This window comes from Myotis yumanensis, unplaced genomic scaffold (genome assembly GCF_028538775.1).
Source record: "Myotis yumanensis isolate MYYU_CA2020_CCGP unplaced genomic scaffold, mMyoYum1.0.hap1 SCAF_3, whole genome shotgun sequence".
Taxonomy (NCBI): Eukaryota; Metazoa; Chordata; class Mammalia; order Chiroptera; family Vespertilionidae; genus Myotis; species Myotis yumanensis.
Genome location: NW_027223754.1, coordinates 23,751,893 through 23,772,812, shown reverse-complemented (window position 1 = coordinate 23,772,812; position 20,920 = coordinate 23,751,893). Strand labels below are relative to the sequence as shown.

Here is a 20,920-nt window from a genome sequence, read left to right as displayed (position 1 = left end):
AGACTCATAGATAGCAGGCAGATGGGGGAGGGGGTAAAGGGATTGATCAAAAAGGAAAAAAGAGAAATAACTCATGGAAACAGACAACAGTGGTTACCATTGGCGCGGGGAGGGAGTGGGTGGAGGTGGAAGAGGATATACAGAGGATAGGGGATAAGTCGTGATGGAAAAAAATAAAATAAAATAATAAAGGGGAAAGAAAGAATCCCAGACATGATTCATTATACACTTGGATGATATTAATAAACTTAAATCTTACTTGACAGTTACTGCAGCATAATCCTGTATCACAAGCTGATCCTGCTTTCAGCACACAAAGTTTAGGATCACAACAGCTATCTTTTCCACATTGCTATGAATGAGTGAAATGCAAATAAAAATACGTTATAACAATATAAACTTTGGTAGGAGCTATATTTACTGGGCTTTTTAGTTTGGGGAAAGAATATGAATGCTTTCAAAATTTATGGATTTTTACATTTCTAAACTATTAAAATACTAAAGTATTTCAGGTCAAAAGAGAGTTACTGGAACCCCACTAACTCTTAATCAATTAAAATACTATACAAAATATATGGAACAACTTTTCTCAGAAACCTGATAAAAGTAAGAGAGTAGAAAAGTGGTTACCAGTGTCAGGCGAGTGGGGGGGGGGGGGGGGGGGAATATTGATCAAAAAACACAAAATTATTTAGAAAATGAACTAGTTCTGAGAAACTAATATACATCATGATGACTCCAGTTAACTGTAATGGACTGTATACTTGAAATTTGATAGTAGGACAAGCAAAGCATTCTCAGCACTGCACACACAGACACACACACACAAATGATAAATGTTAGGTGATGGATGTTAGTTGGACTGCTGGAATCACGTCACAATATATACATATATCAAAATACCATGCTGTATACCTTAAATATATACCATTTTTATCTGTCAATTATACCTCAATAAATCTGGGGGGAAAGTGTGTGTAGAATTTAGGCCCACTGCAAAGGTAAAGAAAGTGGTCCCTAAGACTGCACTTGCATTTTACAGCAATCACCAGTTCATTGGAGTCCCAAAACCACCCTCAGTTTTGATCATTTCCTGATAGAACTCACACATTTCACTGATAGCTTTATATTCAGTTTTGGTTTCTTATATGGGAAGGATACAAATTAAAATCAACCAAGAGAAAAAGCACCTAGGACAGAATCTCAGAGAAGCACTAACATGGAGTTCCTATGACCTTCAACCCATGGAATCACAGACTTGCTACACTCCAAGCATTGATGTGTGACACTTCTTAACTCATTCTTTAAGGCCAGTATAACCCTAATACCAAACCCAGTTTAAGACATTATAAGAAATGAAAATTACAGACCAATATCTCTCATAAGCATGGATGCAAAAGTGTTCAACAAAAAATTAGTAAATCAAATCCAGCAATGTATAAAAAATATGCATCACAACCAAGTGGGATTTATCAAAGTATTCAAGGCTGGTTCATAATTCAAATACCAATTAATATAATCCATAGAGTTGACAGGTTAAAGAAAAATCATATGACCGTAATAACTGGTACAGAAAAGGCATCAGACAAAATACAACTCTCATTTATTATACAAAATGTTAGCAAAACAGGAATAAAGAGAATCTTCCTCAATCTGATAACAAACATCTAAAAAAAGTCTACAGCCCTGACCAGTGTTGTTCAGTGGCTGGTCCGTGGACCAAAGGGTTGTGGGTTCAATTCCCAGTCAAGGGCATGAACCTGGGTTGTAGGTTCAATCCCAAGCACCGGTTGGAGCATGTGTAGGAAGCAACTAATTGATGTCCCTTTCACATTGATTTTCTCTCACCCCCGACCCCACCGCCTCCCTTTTACTTTAAAAAAAAAATAAAATACATAGGAAAAAATATCCTCAGGTGAGGATTATAAACTACAACTAAAATGTCTATAGCTAACATCATACTTATGGTGAGATAAGACTATTAGACTGGGAACAAGGCCAAGATGCCTCGTCCCACTACCCCTGTCATAATCCTAGTCTTAATCCTATATAATAAAAGCCTGATATGCTAAGTGTCTAGTCGTCTGTTGGCCATTCAACCAATCAAAGCTTAATATGCTAATGATACGCTAAAGCTGCTCAACCATTCGCTATGACATGCACTGACCACCAAGAGGCAGACAGTCGACCGGTCGACCAGTTGCTATGATGTGCACTGACCACCAGGGGCAGACGCTCCAACCGGTAGGTTAGCTTGCTTCTGGGGTCCAGCCAATGGGGACTGAGCAAGACAGGCGGACACACCCTGAAGCCTCCTGCAGTCCCTTCCTTGCCCTGATTGTACACCGGTGGGGTCCCTCGGCCTGGCCTGTCCCCTCTCGCAATCCAGGACCTCTTGGGGAATGTTCGAGAGCAGGTTTTGGACCAATCCTGCAGGCCAGGCCGAGGGCCCCCACTGGTACACGAATTTGTGCACCATGCCTCTAGTGCAATAATAAAATAAATGTTTGAAAAAATACATGTTAGAAAGAAAGAAGCAAAATTGTTGTGTCCACACATGCAAAGAAAATTCCAAATAATCAGCCAAACAACAGCAACAACAAAAACTTCCCATGAATAATAAGTGATTATATCAAGGTTGCTGGATACCAAAGTTAATACACAAAATTCAACTGTTTTTCTGTAGAGAAGAAATTAAAAAATGGAACTTTGAAATAAAAAACACAATTTCATTTACATGACCACCAAAACAACGAAGTTCTTGGGAATAGTTCTAACAAAATTTTACAGGATCTATATAAGAAAAACTACAAAACTATAATAAAAGAAATCAAAGAAGATATAAATAAATAGAGATATATTTCATGTTCATGGATAGGAAAACTCAATATTATTAAGTTGTCAGTTCTTCCCAACCTGATCTAGAGATTCAATGTAATTCCAATTAAAATTCCAGCAAGATGACAAACTGACTCTAAAGTTTTATGAAGAGGCAAAAGAACCACAAGAGTCAATACAATAGAGATGAAGAAAAAGGAGGAGGAGGAGGAGGAGGAGGAGGAGGAGGAGGAGGAGGAGGAGAAAAATGGAAAGACTGACAATACCCAATTTCAAAACTTATTATAAACTGAACTAATGATTATATGGTATTCACAAAAGAATAAACAAAGATATAATTTAAACAAAATACAGACCCAAGAAATAGACTGATATAATAAGATCTTTGACAGTGGTGCAATTACAATTCAATAGAGAATAAATAGTCTTTTCAATAAATGGTGCTAGACAACTAGACATCCACATGGAAAATAATAACTCTAGACACTGTTCCTATACCTTCCATACATACACACACGTGCGCGCGCACACACACACACACCTTCAAAATGCATCATAAACTTAAATGTAAAATGCAAAACTATAAAGATTCTAGAAGGATAGATTTAAGGGTGTAGATCTAATGTTAAGTACTTTTCCACAATGTAAAAAAATAAATAGGAATAACACCAATCTTAAACAAATTCTTTCGCAATCTCCTTGTGAAAACAAGCACCATAATCCTAAAGAAATATTGGCTAATTAAATCTAGCTAACGAGCTAGGTAGATCAAAATCCAAGTGGAGCTAATCTCAGTAATGCATGATTGGGTTAGCATTCAAAACCAACCAGTGAAATGCACTAGATTAATAGGGAAAAAAGGAGAAAATGCATATGATCAGCCCAATAGACACAGAAATAAAACATTTAACAAAGTTCAACACTAATTTTTGGCTCAAAGTTCTCAGCTAACTACAAACAGAAGGAAACTTCCTGAAGATGACAGAGGGCATCTGTTAAAAAAAAAAAAAAAAAGGTTATATCTAACATCATATTAAGTGGTGAAAATCAGAAAGCTTTCTCCATAAAAATAAGAACAAAACAAGAAAGACCATTCTCAGTACATCTAACCAACACTAAATCCAAGGTGGATTACAAAGTCAATAGTGTTCTTTCACTAGCAATGGTTAAATAAAATATTAATACTATCAAAACCAGTAAACTACACAAAAACTAAACAAATTAAAAAACTTATACAATTCAACACCAGGAAGACCAACACTCTACTTTAAAAATGGACAAAAGACCTAAATAGACACTTCTCCAAGGAGGACATACAGATAGCCAGTAGACATGTGAAAAAATTGCTCAGCATCACTAATCATCAGAGGAAGGCACATTAAAACCACAATGAGATATCAACTCACACCTGACAGAATAGCTACCATCAATAAACTAATAAACAACAAGTGTTGGCGAGGATGTGGAGAAAAGAGAAAACCCATGCACTACTGGTGGGGATGCAGACTGGTACAACCACTGTGGAAAACAGTATGGAGTCACCTCAAAAAATTAAAAATGGAACTGCCTTTTGACCTCGTGATCCCACTTCTGGAAATATAGCCTAAGAAACCTTAAACACTAATTTGAAAGAATATATACATCTTTATGTTCATTGCCGTGCTATTTACAATAGCTAAGATTTGGAAGCAGCCCAAGTTCCCATTCCTAGATGAATGGATTAAAAAAAAGCTGTGGTACGTTTACACAATGGAATATTACACAGCAGTAAAAAAAAGAAGTAACTCACCTTTTTCAACAGCATGGATGGACCTGGAGATAATTATGCTAAGTGAAATAAGCAAGTCAGAGGAGGGTAAAATACCTTATGATTTTACTTATATGTGGAATTTAATGAACAAAGAAACTAACAAACAAAATACAAACATACTCATAAACACAGAGAACAAACTGACAGCTTTCAGAGGGGAGGTGGGCTGGGAGGGTTAGGTTAAAAAGGTGAAGGGAATAAGCAAAAAACTAAAACAAAAAACATAGACACAGAGAATAGTGTGGTGATTATCAGAGGGGAAAGGGAGTGGGGAGTGGTAGAAGAGGGTAAAGGGGGGATACAAGGAGACGAGACTATGAGTGGTGAACACACACTACAATCAATGTACAGATGATGTATTACAAAATTATACAGTTGAAACCTATACAATTTTATTAACCAATTTCATCCCAATAAAATCAATAAAATCATTTTTTTTTAAAGAAGAAGACCTAAATTTAACACCATGTGCATAGACAGACTCAATATTGGTAAGAAAGTAATTCCAGAAAATTGATGTATAGATGCAACACAATTCCAATCAAAGTCCCTACATTCACATGCTGATTCTATAATTTATGTGTAAATACAAAGGTACTAGAATAGTAAAGCTATCTTGGAAAAGACAAGTAAAGTTGGATGATTTACACTGTGGTTTCAAGACTTACTATAAAAGTACATTAATTAAGAGAGTGTGGAATTTGCATAATAATGGACATATTTTAAAAAACAGAAAACAAATTCAGGGATAGATACACATGGGTGGTAACTCATTTTCATAAGGTGTTAAGTTAAAACAATGGTGAAAGATAGTTACTTTAACAAATACTACTAGAAAAAGACAACTATATTCACATGGAGGATAATGTATGTTAACCCAAATCTCTCAAACATAAAAACAAACTCAAATGTATCACAGGCTAAATTTAAAAGTTATAACTATATAACTTCTAGCAGAAAACATAGAAAATATTTATTACCTTGGGTAAGCAAAGATTTATTAAAATAGAAAAAGCATGGCCATAGCAGAAAAAGTTATAAATTGGACTTTATAAAAAATAAGTAATGCCTGCTATTCAAAGACTTGGTTAAGAAACTGAATGAGTAATCCATAGACTGAAAACAAATATTTTTAATATACATGTCTGACAAAGAACTGGTATCCAGCCTATACAAAGAACTCTTAAAAGTTGATAATAAAAAAATAAGTAACTTCATTTTTAAAACTGGCCAAGTATTTAAACATATTATTCAAACAACAAGTGGCCAATAAGGACATGAAAACATGCTCAACGTTATTAGTGTCATCAAGGAAATACAAATCAAAATCATTGGAATGGCTAAAATTTAAAGGCTGCAATATCAATTTCTGATGAGGATGTGGAGGCAAAGTTTCATATACTGCTGATAGGACTATAAAACGATACAGCCACTTTGGAAGATAGTTTGGAAGTTTCTCATAAAAATACACTTATTATATGACCCAGCAATTATTTTAGAGTTCAGAATAAAGGCCCAATACTGTTAACAATTCAAATGGCCATTATTAAATGGATGGAAAAACAGATTGTTGTATATCCAAACAATGAAATATAACTCAAAATAAAAAGGAAAGACTATTATGACAGAAAACAATGTAGCTGAATCTCAAAAATACTGTATTGAAAGGAAGAAGCTAGACACAAAGAATATGTGTTGTATCATTTCTTTCATATGATTTTGTTGTTGTTGTTAAGCCTCACCCAAGAATATTTTTTTCCATTGATTTTTTTAGAGAGAGATGAAGGAAGAAAGGGAGCAGGAGAGAAAGAAGCATCAAAGTGAGAGAGACACATGGATTGGTTGCCTCCCACACAAGCCCTGACCAGGGCCAGGTATCAAACCTGCAACACAGGTACATGCCCTTGAGCAAGAATTGAACCCAAGACCCTTTCATGTGCAGGCCGATGCTCTAGCCACTAAGATAAACTGGCCAGGACTCATATGACTTTCTTAATCAAACAAAACTGACAAAATCAGAAGTGGTCTGAAGATGAGAACATGTGGAAATTACTGTAACTTTTGACCAAGTTTGGGGTATAATGAAAAAAATCTGCACCAATGCTTATATACATTTGCCGAAAATCATCAATCTTTATATTTAAAATGAGTAAATTTTATCGTATGTAGATTATGCCCCAATAAAAATAATTTGAAAATAAAGAAAGAATAAAGAGAGAAAACTTGTTCTACCAAATGGTAAAACATAATACCAAAAAAGGCACAGTAATTAAAACAATATGATATATGCACAAGTATATTCAAACTCATATATATATCAAACCCTAATGTTATTTGCATCTATTTATTTTGTAATCATAGAAATTTATGACATCTGTTATGTTGTTCAAATACTTCATTAGAATCATTATATCCTGGAACTTTTGCATTCATAGTTTCAGGATATCCCATCCAAATCTCCCAATTGTTCAGATTGTAATATTAACACAGACCTCTCTTACCATAATTCTAGTTCCACTGTGAAGTCAGACCCTAAAGGATACTTGATAGTCCATTATCACATTAATATTCAATAAGACATTTATAAAATTTCCAAAGTTTAAGCATAGGTTTGGAAAGATCTTACATATTTAGTCTGGAACTAAAAACCTCATTCTAAACTCCCATTTGTCCCATCAGCATTAAAATTTGGAGTACATTTTATATTTGTTCAAAACTTTTTCATCTATAAAACTTATTATATTCTTAAATGTATTTCAACCTTAATTTTACAAAGAGATTAACTGCAACAATAAATGTACTAATCAGTTTTCCTAGTTATCAGACTTACATCCTCAGTACCACAGTCACAAACTTCAGGGGTCTCCACTTTGCCGTTGCCACAGACTGCTTTTTGACGCACTTGCATTTGTGGCTTATTCTGAAGACATTTGGCACCCATATTTAAAATGAAACTTTTAAAGTCACTCAAACTGCAATTGCTAAAAGTCTTCACACCACTGGACTGCCTAAAGATGAATCCGTATAATGTTGTTGGCAGGATACTCTTGAAAACAAAACTCTGTATCATATAAATTAATTTCAAAATGTAAAATTCAATAAAAAATTATAAATGTTCATAACGAAAGCTTAGAGGCCAAAATCATTCTTGAGGAAATCATATGATTTATTCACTGGCACACATGTCCTTATGAAAACAAAATTAAGTGCAACTCAATAGCAAAAACAAACAAGGGACTAGAAAATGGATAAAGGCTCAAAGAGACATTTTTCTAAACAAGACATATGAATGGCCAAACAACATGTATATGAAAAGGTGCACAAAATCACTAAACATCAGGGAAATGCAAGTCCAAACCACAATGAGATATCACCTCACACATGTCAGAATGGCTAATTTTTTTTTTTAAATAGTAAGTGCTGGCAAGGTTGTGAAGAAATCGAAACCCTGGAACACTATTGATGGGGATGTAAACTGGCATTGCTGCTACAAAAAGCAATAGAGAGGTTCCTCAAAAAATTAAAAATATAGCAACCCATATGATCAAAAATTCCCACTTCTGGGTATATATATCAAAATCGCCTAGTATGACTGTATTACTGTCAATCTCCCACTTTATGCTCATCCGTTTGCTTTATTTATTTAGGTGCTCCTATCTTGGCTGCATAAATGTTTACAAGAGTTTTATCCTCTTGTTGGATTATTCCCTTTATCATTATGTTCTCATTTATCTCTTTTATAGTCTTTGTTGTAAAGTCTATTTTGTCTGATAATGTATCTTGCAGGTTGGATTGGTTATCCTTGACTGTTCTTAATGGTACATCTCCCTCCATGCTCCTCTTACACTGAATATTTCCTGTTTATATTTCATAGTACTTGGTCCATTTATAGCTAATGTGTGCTATAAGTAAACCCTATATTTGTGCTTCAAATGTTTAAAACAAAATAAACATAATAAATAAATATTAGTATTTAAAAACTTACACAGCCTCTGCATTCATTACACAAATGGCTCCTGAACACTGGCACTTCTTTGGGTCATCATATGATATGCCCAGACTGAGTCCCACCATCTGGGTAACAATTACTGAAAATGCCTCCAAAGTTATCTCCTCGGAATACTGCATTAAAAACAAAGAAAATGAAAATGAAAGACAATTCATTGAAGGGTGTTAAAAATAATATTTTTTCTAATTCTGAACATTTTTATTGTTCTATCAAGTACTTTAAGAATAGGTAAATACAGCTCCTTGGACAGGTGAGAAGTGGAAGCTCTTCTTACGAAATTTTATTGAGATACTAGAGGCCCGGTGCAAGACATTTGTACACTAGGGAGAGGGAAAGTTCCTCAACCTGGCCTGCACTCTTTCACAGTCCGGAAGCCCTCGGGGGATGTCTGACTGATGGTTTAGGCCCACTCCCGCAGCCGCAGAGATGGGAGAGGCTCCTGACGCTGCCATGCTCGCCAGCCATCAGCCTGGCTTCTGGCTGAGTGGTGGTCCCCCTGTGGGAGCACACTGACCACCTGGGGGCAGCTCCTGCATTGATTGTCTGCCCCCTGGTGGTCAGTGTGTGTCATAGCGACCAGTTGTTCTGACGTTCGATCAATTTGCATATTACCCTTTTATTATATAGGATAAGCATATTGAGTTAGTGCCAAGCTTCACCCTAATTAAACATTTGCATAATTAACATAATAAGTATATAAAAGGGCTGTTTTTACATTATATTTTGGCTATCTCAGCCATGATCTTCAAGTTACCTAATTTCTTATGACAGCTCTCATGTACACTTAGAATAGTCCACATAATATTCCACCTCTGAGCTCATGAAGTGCCCACATAACAAAATATTGCATTTAAGGGTGATATCTGCTTCCTTCTATTATTCTTAATGACATAGGAACTGTTGTCAAGAGAAATCACATTCTTGGATTAGGCTTTGCATATATTTAACAAGTGCACATATAACTTCCTTGCCAAGGAGAATGGGACACTTAGTGCTGTTTTTGTTATCATTTCTGGTGGGTGTAAGGTAAATATTTCATGTTTTAACTTGCATCTCATATATTTTTGACAAATTGGCTATCTTTTTGTGTGAAGTATTTATTCAAGTATCTTGTCCATTTTCTATTGCATTTGCCTTTTTATTGATTTCTGCAAGCATTTTATGTATTCTGTATATGAGTCATTCTTAGTCATGCACTGCTAATACTTTCTCTACTCTGTGGCTTGTCTTTTCACTCTCTTAATGTCTTTTCATGAACAAAATTTCCTTAATTTGATGTGGTCCAATGCATCCAATGTTTCCTTTATCATTAGTGTTTTTTCCGTCTACTTTAAGAAAACTTTCCCTATGCCAATAGTCATGAAGCTATGTTCCTTTTTTTACCTTCCAAGGCTTTATTGTTTAATTTTACATGTAGATCTACAATCTAACTAAGTTTTATATTTGGAATAGCAGTGAAATTACATTTATCAAAAAGACTATCCACTATTATCAGACTTTTGGTGCTTATCACATTGCAGTGTATACTGATGTCAAATTATGTAGTACACCTGAAACTTATAAATATAATATAATATACCAATATTAGCTCAATAAAAAAATATTGCCCACTAGTAAGTACATGACAATCATCTTTGTAAAAATTTTATTACAGCCCTAGCCAGTCTTGCTCAGTGCATAGAGCATCAGCCAGCAGACCAAAGGGTCCAGGGTTTGATTCCGGTCAAGGGCACATACCTTGGTTGCAGGCTCCTCCCTAGCCCAGGCCTGGGTCAGGGTACATGCAGGAGGCAATCAACTAATGTCTTTCTCCCACATCGATATTTCTCTCTGTCCTTCCCTCTCTCTTCCATTCTCTCTAAAAATCAATGAAAAAATATCCTCAAGTGAGGATTTTTTTTAAAAATGAGTATATGCCTATCATTTGTCTATTTCTAAACTCTCTATTCTAATCCATTGTTCTATTTATTTGTCTACTGCTGTCTTAATCACTGAAGCTTTATGGTAAATAAGTCTTACTATCAATTACAGTATGGCCCTTTGCTGTGATATTCATCAAGATTATCTTAGCCATCTTGAAGGGGAGAGCGGCTGATCCTACAGCCACAATGCCCAGGGACCAGCTGCCTCGGCTGCGAACACACAAACACCAATTTGGGGTCAGGGCAGCCCTCAAATGTGGAAGGGGTTCCACAGGGCTGCTGGCAGCGGGGGACTTTAGATCTAAGACCACAGCCATGGGAGACTGCACCCAGAAAGGCAACCTGAAGTTCTATATTGGCCGCACAGTGCTGGGGGGAGAAAGACACAAGGCAGCACAGTTGCTCTATCTTTATAACTTCCTTGCTCTTACTTGCTAAACCCGGTGCATCTGATCTATCAATTAAAAACATTCACTGAGACTGCAGGAGAAGATGATTTTTGTGAAAACTGGGGAGCAGAATAGGAAGAGATGAGTAGGAAGCCAGCTCTGGGAGAGTCCGTCCCTTCAATCCTGAACAGACATTTTTCTCCAGAAGACCAGGCTCCTCTTAGCAGCACAGCCTCACCCAGTCTTGAGCATAGCAGGGAAAGGAAGATCTAAATACCCCCAGGGAGCAATGGGGGACTGAGTTGAGGGGCCATTTGGTCCTGGAAATACAGAAACACTGCCACCTAGGGGCCATGTCAGAAATAGACGCTTGTGTAAATACGACTAAAAGCAGGCAGAAAATCAAAGTGGGCAGATCCCACCTGCTTAAAACCAAGGTTGTGACGTATGACACAGAGGAGCGGTGGATCGCTGAGAACTTCAACACTGTACTGACTACATGACGGGAAACTGAGATGTGGCAGGCAGAACAGTAGAGAGGGGTTTTAAACCTGCCCCCATGGGACACTGAAGCTCTGCTGAACTGCACTACTTCACTTTTTTGTTATCTTTTACTTATGAAACTAAAAATTTTTTTCACTTTATTTTTTATTATTATAGTTTTTGTTATTATACTTTTTACCATTTTTTAAAATGTTTTGGATTAGGGTTCTACATTCTATTTTTACTTTTATTTCTTTTATCATTATCTTACTCTATCTCATTTTTTCCTTTATGCCAACACTTTCTTCCTCACTTTTCCTATTTTCATCCTGTTTATCTTCTCCTGTTCCTGCTTTAGTTTTTCTATATCCTTTCTTCTTACTCCCTGTTAAAAATTGATCTTCTTTATCTGCTTTACTGATTCATTGCTATTAAAGTATTCTCTGTTGGCCTACTCATATATCTCATTTCCTCTCCCCTGCTCCAAGTCCATACACACTTCTCTTTCTTCACTAGCCAAATATTTTTTCTCTCTTTCTTGTTGTTGTTTGTTTGACTGTTTGTTAGTCTATTTTTTGTTGGTTTTGGTTTTTTTATTTCATGATTTTGTTTTTCCTCTCCTCACTTATTCTCTTCTCTTACTAATAGCTTAATTCGTTTCAATCACCAACTCAGGCCTATCGGCTCTCTATTCTCCTTTTCCAAAAATAGATGAATACATAGATGGATAGATAGATTAAAGAAAGGAAAAACTTTTATATATTTTTTCTTTTTTTCAATTATTATTTTCTACTTTTTTTAGTATTTTCTTTCTTTTCTTCTTACACACTCATTCTCTTTCTATCCCCTCTATACTGAATCCTGGCCATTTCTCCATTCACTCAATTCCTTAACCTTATCTTTTGGAAATAAGCTCTGCCTCTTCAGATTCAGCTTCCCTCCCTTTTTGGGTGTTTGTTGTTTGCATTTTTTGGATTAGTTGTTGGTTTTTTTGGAGTTGTCGCCCCATATACGTTTATATTTTTCCCTTTCTTTTTTCTTCTTTTCCATTTCTCTCTTACATTTTTTCCTTTCCCCTACTTCTCTTTTCTCTGGTGGTCACCTTTATTTAGGATTATTGATATCATGAGTACATTCGTGTTTTGTGCCCTATGAGTTGTGTCTTGGCAAGTTGTATTTTGTGCCTTTAAGTCAAAGTGGTAGAGAGTGAGCCACATAACCAGACACCCTGAGAGGAGCAAAAATGGGGAAACAAAAAAACAGCCCCATACAAAAGAAAAAGAGGATTCATCGGAAAAGGAAGTAAACGAAATGGAGGCAAGCAACCTGTCAGAGAACGAATTTAGAGCAATGGTCATAAGGATGCTGAAAAGGATAGAAGACAAATTCAACAACATGTGTAAGAACCAAGAGGAAATGAAGAACCAAGAAGAAATGAAAAATGACAAAGCTGAAATAAAGAACACAATAGAAAGCATCAACAGTAGACTAGAAGATGAGGACTACATCAGTGAGCTAGAAGACAAGGTAGGAAAAAATACTCAAGCAGAGCAGAAACTGGAAAAAAAATTAAAAAACAGGAGGAGAGCGTAAGGGAACTTTGGGACAACAAAAAACAAAATAACATCTGAATAATAGGAATGCCAGAAGGAGAGGAAACTGAGCAAGGAATAGAAAACATGTTTGAAGAAATAATGACAGAAAACTTCCCTGATTTGGGGAAGAAAAACTCACAGAAGTCCAAGAAACTCACAGAGTCCCAAACAAGATGAATCCATAAAGACCAACACCAAGATACATTATAATTAAATTGGCAAACACCAACGACAAGGTAAGAATCTTAAAGGCTGCCACAGAGAGACAGAAAGATACCTACAAGGGATCTCCCATCAGACTATCAACTGTTATTTCAACAGAAACACATCAAGCCAGAAGGGAATGGAATGAAATATACAAACTCATGCAAAGCAAGGGTCTGAATCCAAGAATACTGTACCCAGTAAGGCTATCAATCAAAGTTGAGGGTGAAATCAGGAGCTTCACAGACAAAAAAGGACTAAGAGATTTATTACCCCAACCCAGCAATGCAAAAAATGCTACAGGGTCTGCTGTAAAAAGAAGAAATAGGGCCGTAACCGGTTTGGCTCAGTGGATAGAGCATCGGCCTGCAGACTGAAGGGTCCCAGGTTCGATTCTGGTCATGGGCTTGTACCTTGGTTGCAGGTACATTACCAGTAGGGGGTATGCAGGAGGCAGCTGATCCATGTTTCTCTCTCAGTGATGTTTCTAACTCTCTATCCCTATTCCTTCCTCTCTGTAAAAAAAAAAAAAAAAATCAATAAAATATTTTTTAAAAGAATAGGAAAGGATCCATTGGATTTTAAAAAAAGAAGAAGAAGAAATAGGAAGAGAAGAAGGAATATAGGCATAAAGAATAAAAATGGTGACAAACAAGTAACTATCAACATAACTTTACATGTAAATGGATTAAATGTCCCAATCAAAAGACACAGGGTAGCTGACTGGATAAGAAAACATGACCAATATATCTGCTGTCTACAGGAGACCCACTTCAGAACAAAGGACTGACACAGACTGATGGTGAAGGGATGGAGAAAGGTTTTTCAGGTGAATGGAAATGGAAAAAAAAAAGCTGGGATAGCAATACTGATATCTGACAAATTAGACCTCAAAGTGAAGGTCATAACAAGAGATAAGGAAGGCCACTTCATAATCCTAAGGGGAGCAATTCAACAAGAAGATATAACTCTGGAAACATATATGCACCCAATACAGAAGGACCGAAATACAATTAAAAAAAAACAACTTCTGGAGAATATCAAGGGAGAGATTGACAGCAATACAGTCACAGTAGGGGACTTTAATACCCCAATAACACCACTGGATAAATCCTCTCTAAACAAAAAATCACAAAGAAACAGCAATCCTAAATGACTCACTAGATCAGATGGAATTAACTGACATCTTCAGAACATTTCACCCCAAAGCCACAGAATATACATTCTTCTCAAATGCACACAGGTCATTTCCAGAGATAGACCATATATTGAGACACAAAGTCTCTTCAAATTCAAGAAGATGGAAATCATATCAAGCATCTTTTCAGATCACAATGGCATAATATTATAAATAAAATATAATAAAAACAATTTAAAAAATCAAACACTTGGAGGCTAAATAGCACGCTATTAAACAGTGATTGGGTTATCAAAGAGATCAAAAGAGAAATAAAAAGCATCCTGGTAACAAACAACAATGAAAACACAACAATCCAAAAGCTATGGGACTCAGTGAAAGCAGTCTTGAGAGGGAAGTTCATAGCTCTCCAGGCCTACCTCAAAAAACAAGAAACAATGATAACAAATTATCTAACCCTACAACTCAAAGAGTTAAAGAGCAACAAGAAAAGCCCAGTGTGAGCAGAAGGAAGGAGATAATAAAGATCAGAGCAGAAATAAATGACATAGAGACAAAAAAGAAAAAAACAATACAAAAGATCAAAGAAACCAAGAGCTGGTTCTTTGAAAGAATACACAAGATTGATGAACCTCTAGCCAGGCTCTCCAAGAAGCAGAGAGAGAGGTCCAAGTAAACAAAATCAGAAATGAAAAGGTGAAGTAACAACCAATCCCACAGAAATACAAGGGATTATAAAAAAATACTTTGAGCAATTCTATTCCAACAAACTGGACAACCTAGATGAAATGGACATATTCTTAGAAAAATACAAGCTCACAAAACTTAATCAGGAAGAATCAAAAAACCTGATTAGGAAATTGAAGCAATAATCAAAAATCTTCCAGCAAAAAAAAAAAACAACAACAAAAAAAAAAAAGCCCAGGGCCAGACAGCTTTACAGGGGAGTTCTACCAAGCATTCAAAGAAGAACAAAAACCTATCCTCCTCAGACTATTGCAGAAAATTCAAGAGGAAGGCACACATCCAAGCTCTTTCTATGAAGCCAGCATTACCCTAATCCCAAAACCAGATAATGACACCACACAAAAAGAGAACTACAGTCCAATATCCTTGAACATAGATGCTAAAATCCTCAACAAAATTCTAGCAAATCGGATCCAGCATTACATTAGAAAGATCATACACCATGTCCAAGTGGGTTTTATTCCGGAGATGTAGGATGGCACAATATCAGCAAATCAATAAACGTGATACATCACTTAAACAAATTACAAGACAAAAATCACATAATCATAGCAATTGGTGCAGAAAAAGCATTTGACAAAATCCAACATGCTTTCTTTATAAAAACTCTCAGCAAAGTGAGAATAAAGGGATCACACTTCAACATGATAAAAGCCTTATATGACAAACCTACAGCCAACATCATACTCCCCTTACAACAGAAACAAGACAGGGATGCCCACTTTCACCACTCCTGTTCGATATAGTTTTGGAAGTGCTAACCAAGTGATCAGACAAGAAGAAAAAATAAAAAGCAACCAAATTGGAAAAGAAGTAAAACTGCCCTTACTCGCAGATGACATGATACTGTACATTGAAAACCCCAAAAATTCCATCAAAAAACTATTAGATTTAATAAATAAATTCGACAAAGTAACTGAATACAAAATTAACACCCAGAAATCTATGGCCTTTTTACACACCAATAATGAACTCACAGAAAGAGAAAGTAAAAAACAATCCCATTTACCATTGCACCAAAAAAATTAAGATACCTAGGAATAAACTTAATTAAGGAGGTAGAAGACCTGTACTCAGTAAACTACAGGATATTGAAAAAAGAGATAGAAGAAGACATAAACAAATGGAAGAACATACAATGTTCATGGATTGGTAGAATCAACATCATTAAAATGTTCATACTATCCAAAGCAATCTATAGATTCAATGCAATCCCCATTAAAATACCAACGGCATATTTCAAAGACCTAGAGCAAACTCTCCAAAAATTCACCTAGAATAAAAAAGGACTCCGAATAGCTGCAGCAATCTTGAGAATGAAGAAAAATGTTGGAGGGATTGACAGGATTAAAATCAACTGGTATAAATACAGATGTAACAAGACAACAGAAGACAGAACCTAGAGAGAGAACCTAGGGAGAGAACATGGCAAAAGATCCTGGACAGAACTGGCTACAGAACTTCGCTGGAGAACCTAGACAGAACCTAGGGACAGAACCTAGAGACAAAACCTAGAGAGAGAACCTAGCGAGAGAACATGGCAAAAGATCCTGGACAGAACCTGGCTAAAGAACTTGGCTGTAGAAACTAGACAGAACATGGCAGGAGAACCTGGATAGAACCTGGCGACTGAACCTGGCTGGAGAACCTGGAGAACCTAGTGAGAGAACTTGGCTGGAGATCCTGACGAGAACTTCCCTGGAGATCCTGACCAGAACTTTGCTGGAGATCCTGACCAGAACTTGGCTGAAGATCCTGGCTAGAGATCCTGGCTAGGCTGCTGATCAACTGAAGGCTGTGTCCGTGTCATTCCTTCTTTGCCGACTCCGTCTATACCTTTGGGGACCCCTGGACCCGCTAGGGTTGGACCCCAGCATCAGGGGAAGGTGAGAGGGGTAGAGATCAACCAAAGGACTTGTATGCGTGCATATTAGCGTAAGCAATGGACAAAGACTCCGGTGGGGGGGGGGGGGGGGGGGGGATGGGAGTCAATTGGGAAAAAAGGAGACATATGTAATACTTCAAACAATAATAAAAAAAAAAGAAAGATTATCTTAGTTATTCCTAACTCTTTGCATCATCATAAAAATTGTAGTTTTAGTCTATCAATTTTACACACTCAGACACCTGCTAGGATTTTTATTTGGGACTGTATTCACCCTGTAGATCAATTGGGGGGGGGGGGGGTGTCAGTGTCTTTATAATATTGTCTGTCTGCCTCCAGGATGTCACACACTGTAATAATGTTTTGTTTCTTCTGAATAGTCTTACACATTATTTGATAACTTTTTACTTCTAAATTTATTTTTAAGTTTTAATTTGTTTGTTGCCAGTATATAGAAATACATTTTGTTTTGTTAAGTTTAGCTCCATTTACACTCCTCCAACCCATATATTACTATGTGTATAATTTTAATGTAATGTTAAATGCAGCTACAAACAAGATTATAAAATCTTAGTGATTAAATATACTCACATAAAGCCCTGTGTAGATGTTCCTGTTTGTGGGTGGCCTTACATATGCTCATGCTGAAATAATTACTTATTGTGCTCCTGTCCTTATTTATGTACTAAAGGCTCGGTGCATGAAATTTGTGCACATAGGGAGGGGATCCCTCAGCCTGGCCTGCACCCTCTCGCAATCTGGGACCGCTGGCTCCTAACCACTTGCCTGCCTGCCTGATCACCCCTAACCACTCCACCTGCCTGCCTGATCACTCCTAACCACTCTGCCTGCCTGACTGATCTCCCCTAACTGCTCACCTGCCTGATCACCCCTCACCACCTCTGCCTCAGCCCCCACCGTGGCGGCTTCGTCTGAAAGGATGTCCGGAATGACGTCTGGAAGGTCATTCAGCTGTCCGGTCTAATTAGCATATGACACTTTTATTATTGTAGATTTTTCATTAAGCTCACCAGGGGAAAGGCTCACACAAATTTTAACTGCTCCAACCAAGAAGTGACACACATTGCTCCTATTCATGGAACATGGCTCCCTCTTTTATGAGGTCAGAGAAATGTGGTCCCTAAATTGGCACACGCTTTCCAGCCACAGCTTAGACTATGTTATCAGACAGTCACCTATGATACATTATTGTCACTTGTTTGAATTTAATCTTGTGTCTATTTTAATCTCACCAGACGCAACTATTATTGATGCTTGCAGGTCATATTCAAACTAATTTTTTTATTACTCTTCATTCCTTCATACTCTCAGATCTCCCATTTAGAATCACTTTCCTTTTTACTAAAGAATGTTATTTATAATTTTTCTTAGTAATAATGGACTGTTGGCAAAGCAGTGGAGGCAAAGAAATTAACAGGAAAAAATGGAAAATAAGGTGATAACATTAATTCCAAAACTATTGATAAGCACAAGAATGTTCATGATTTAAACTGAAATAATTAAAATATAGATATTTTCATATTGGATAAAGAAAACTGATCCAGTTCTAGCCTTTTTACAAAAAATACTCCTGAATTTCTAGGATTCAATGTATTTGCACGAGATAGAAAGTTCAAAATAAAAATGACTTAGAATAGAAAGAAATTTCTCACACATATGAAAGAAGCTTCTTGGTTTTCAAGGATCTGAGCTCCTTCCAGCTTCCTATTCCATCTTTCCAAAATGAGGCAATTGTTTTCATATGTCATTTTAAACAGCAGATTCAAGAAAGGCCACAATGAAGAATGGGTACCACCCCTTTAAAGAAGCTTCCTTGAAGTTACAAATGTTATTTCATAACATTGGATGAAACTTAGAAAAAAACTAGCTACAAAAATAGCTAAGAAATTAAGGCTTCTATATGAGCAGGAGTATTGCCTACCTAAAAGCAGAGGTTCTTGTTCTTGGTTTCCGTTTGTTGTTTTTTTTTTTAAAGATAATATGGAGATTGGAAGAGGTATGTATAGGAATGTTTATTAAATATTGTTTGCAATAGAAAAAATAGAAACAACCAAATGCTCATGAAAAGCATAAAGGTTATAATGATGCATATTTATCACACAACAGTGCAAAAAATTAGACACAAAGCATTTTGAGTATAGTAAAACTACTGTATGATACTGTAATGATAATGTATGTCACTGTCCATTTGTCAAAACTCATAAATGTACAACACCAAGAGTGAACATAAGGTGAATTATGAACTTTGGGTGACTGCAATGTGTCAATGTGTTCATCATTTATGACAAATGTACCACTATGGTGTGGAATGTTAATAATAAGGCAGGGTATAGAAAAATCTCTATACTTTCCTCTCAATTTTGTTGTGAATCTAAAATTTCTATTAAAAGTGAAGTCTTGCATAATACTGAGGAAATAAGGGTATTGGGTTTCCCTGTTATATTATAAGTCTTAAATACTTATCTCCAGTCTGAAATTATTTTTCCTTTCCTTGGATTCCTACAGATTTTTATCTCTTTCAAAATATAATCTGCCTTCTATTACAAAAATATGCATGCTATTTATCCTTGCCATTGAACCCCTACTACGATTAGGTGTCCATAACTAAGGACAGAAATAATGATAAGAATAGTAGTGATGATAATAAGAGCATAATGCTCTTACTATGTGCCATACTTTCATGAGTTTCACTGATTTATATTCACTTAATCACATTGCATAGTCACCTGTATATGTTCATTAGATCTAACAGCACTTGAAATAAAATTACCTGTGAAATTAAAAATAAATAAATAAAGTCATTAAAAATTAACTAAAAGTCCATGTGCCCGATGAATAAATCTCAAAATTTTAAGTGGAAACCAAAATTTAACTTGCAGTATGACATTAAGATACAATTTATATTATGTTTAAAGCATAAAAACAATTCTTGTTTAGAAAAATACTCAATTGTGGTAAAAGCATAAGAGCTATCAAACAAAGAAATATAAAGGTTTTGTAAAAGTATAACTATAAAAGCTTTGTGAAAGAATAATTCCTGAATTAGTCTCCTTCAATTATTCTATCTTACACGCAACCTGAGCCACTCATTCTAATAGTTCACACCCTAAGCCTTGTCAACAGATCTTTATCAATAACTGTGACCTCTGCAAAAATTTCTATAAAGTGCATCCTAACCACCTAATTTCTTTCCTGATCACTCCTCTAGCACCTCAACTCCAACAATCGTGTACCCATCAGCATATCCCAACCATTATTCATTTCTAAACCTCCACTGCTCCTAACTTCCTTATTGACTTCTCTCCTTCCTTAACCAGTTCAAATTCTCTTACAAACATCCTCAAGTTGCCTTGCCATTCTTTCACTTCAAAATGACTTTACAGAAACATATACATTAATCTTCAAAATGCTAAGATAGAAAGATCTGAAAACTAGGATTTTATACCTAGCCAAATTATCAATCAGATATGATGGGAAAGCAAAGATATTTTCATTAGTAAAGTAACTCAATGTTTACCATTTATTCACACTATTTTTAAAAAACCTCAAGAGTTATTCCAGAAAAAGAGCAAACAATTCCAAGGAGAGGGAGAGGAGGTTTAATTTTCTGTGGCAGTAGGTTTTGCCCATAGAAGATAGAAAAAATTAAGAAGCTGTTAGACCCTGATGCCTAAAAGATCCTCCTCTGTCAAAGCTCTTTGCTAGTATCTTCTACACTAATAAAAGAGAAACATGGTAATTAGCGTACGACCGCTACCCTTCCCATTGGCTAATCAGCATATCCTTATGCAAATTAACTATCAGCCAAGATGGCGGCCGGCAGCCAGGCAGCTGGAAGCGAACATGAGGCTTGCTTGCTCCAGTGACTGCAGACTCCAA

The 20,920-nt window shown here is 36.2% G+C and overlaps 1 protein-coding gene across 1 annotated transcript in view; it reads right to left on the bottom strand.

The window, feature by feature from the left end:
• Positions 1 to 20,920, bottom strand: part of ADAM32 (ADAM metallopeptidase domain 32) — a 99,647-nt gene that overhangs the window by 43,153 nt on the left and 35,574 nt on the right. Inside the window, exons 11-13 of the mRNA XM_070408445.1 lie at positions 8,634 to 8,770; positions 7,479 to 7,656; positions 260 to 352 (exon numbers count right to left, since the gene is read on the bottom strand). Coding sequence (XP_070264546.1) covers positions 260 to 352; positions 7,479 to 7,656; positions 8,634 to 8,770 — 408 coding nt within the window. The remainder of the gene's footprint in view (positions 1 to 259; positions 353 to 7,478; positions 7,657 to 8,633; positions 8,771 to 20,920) is intronic.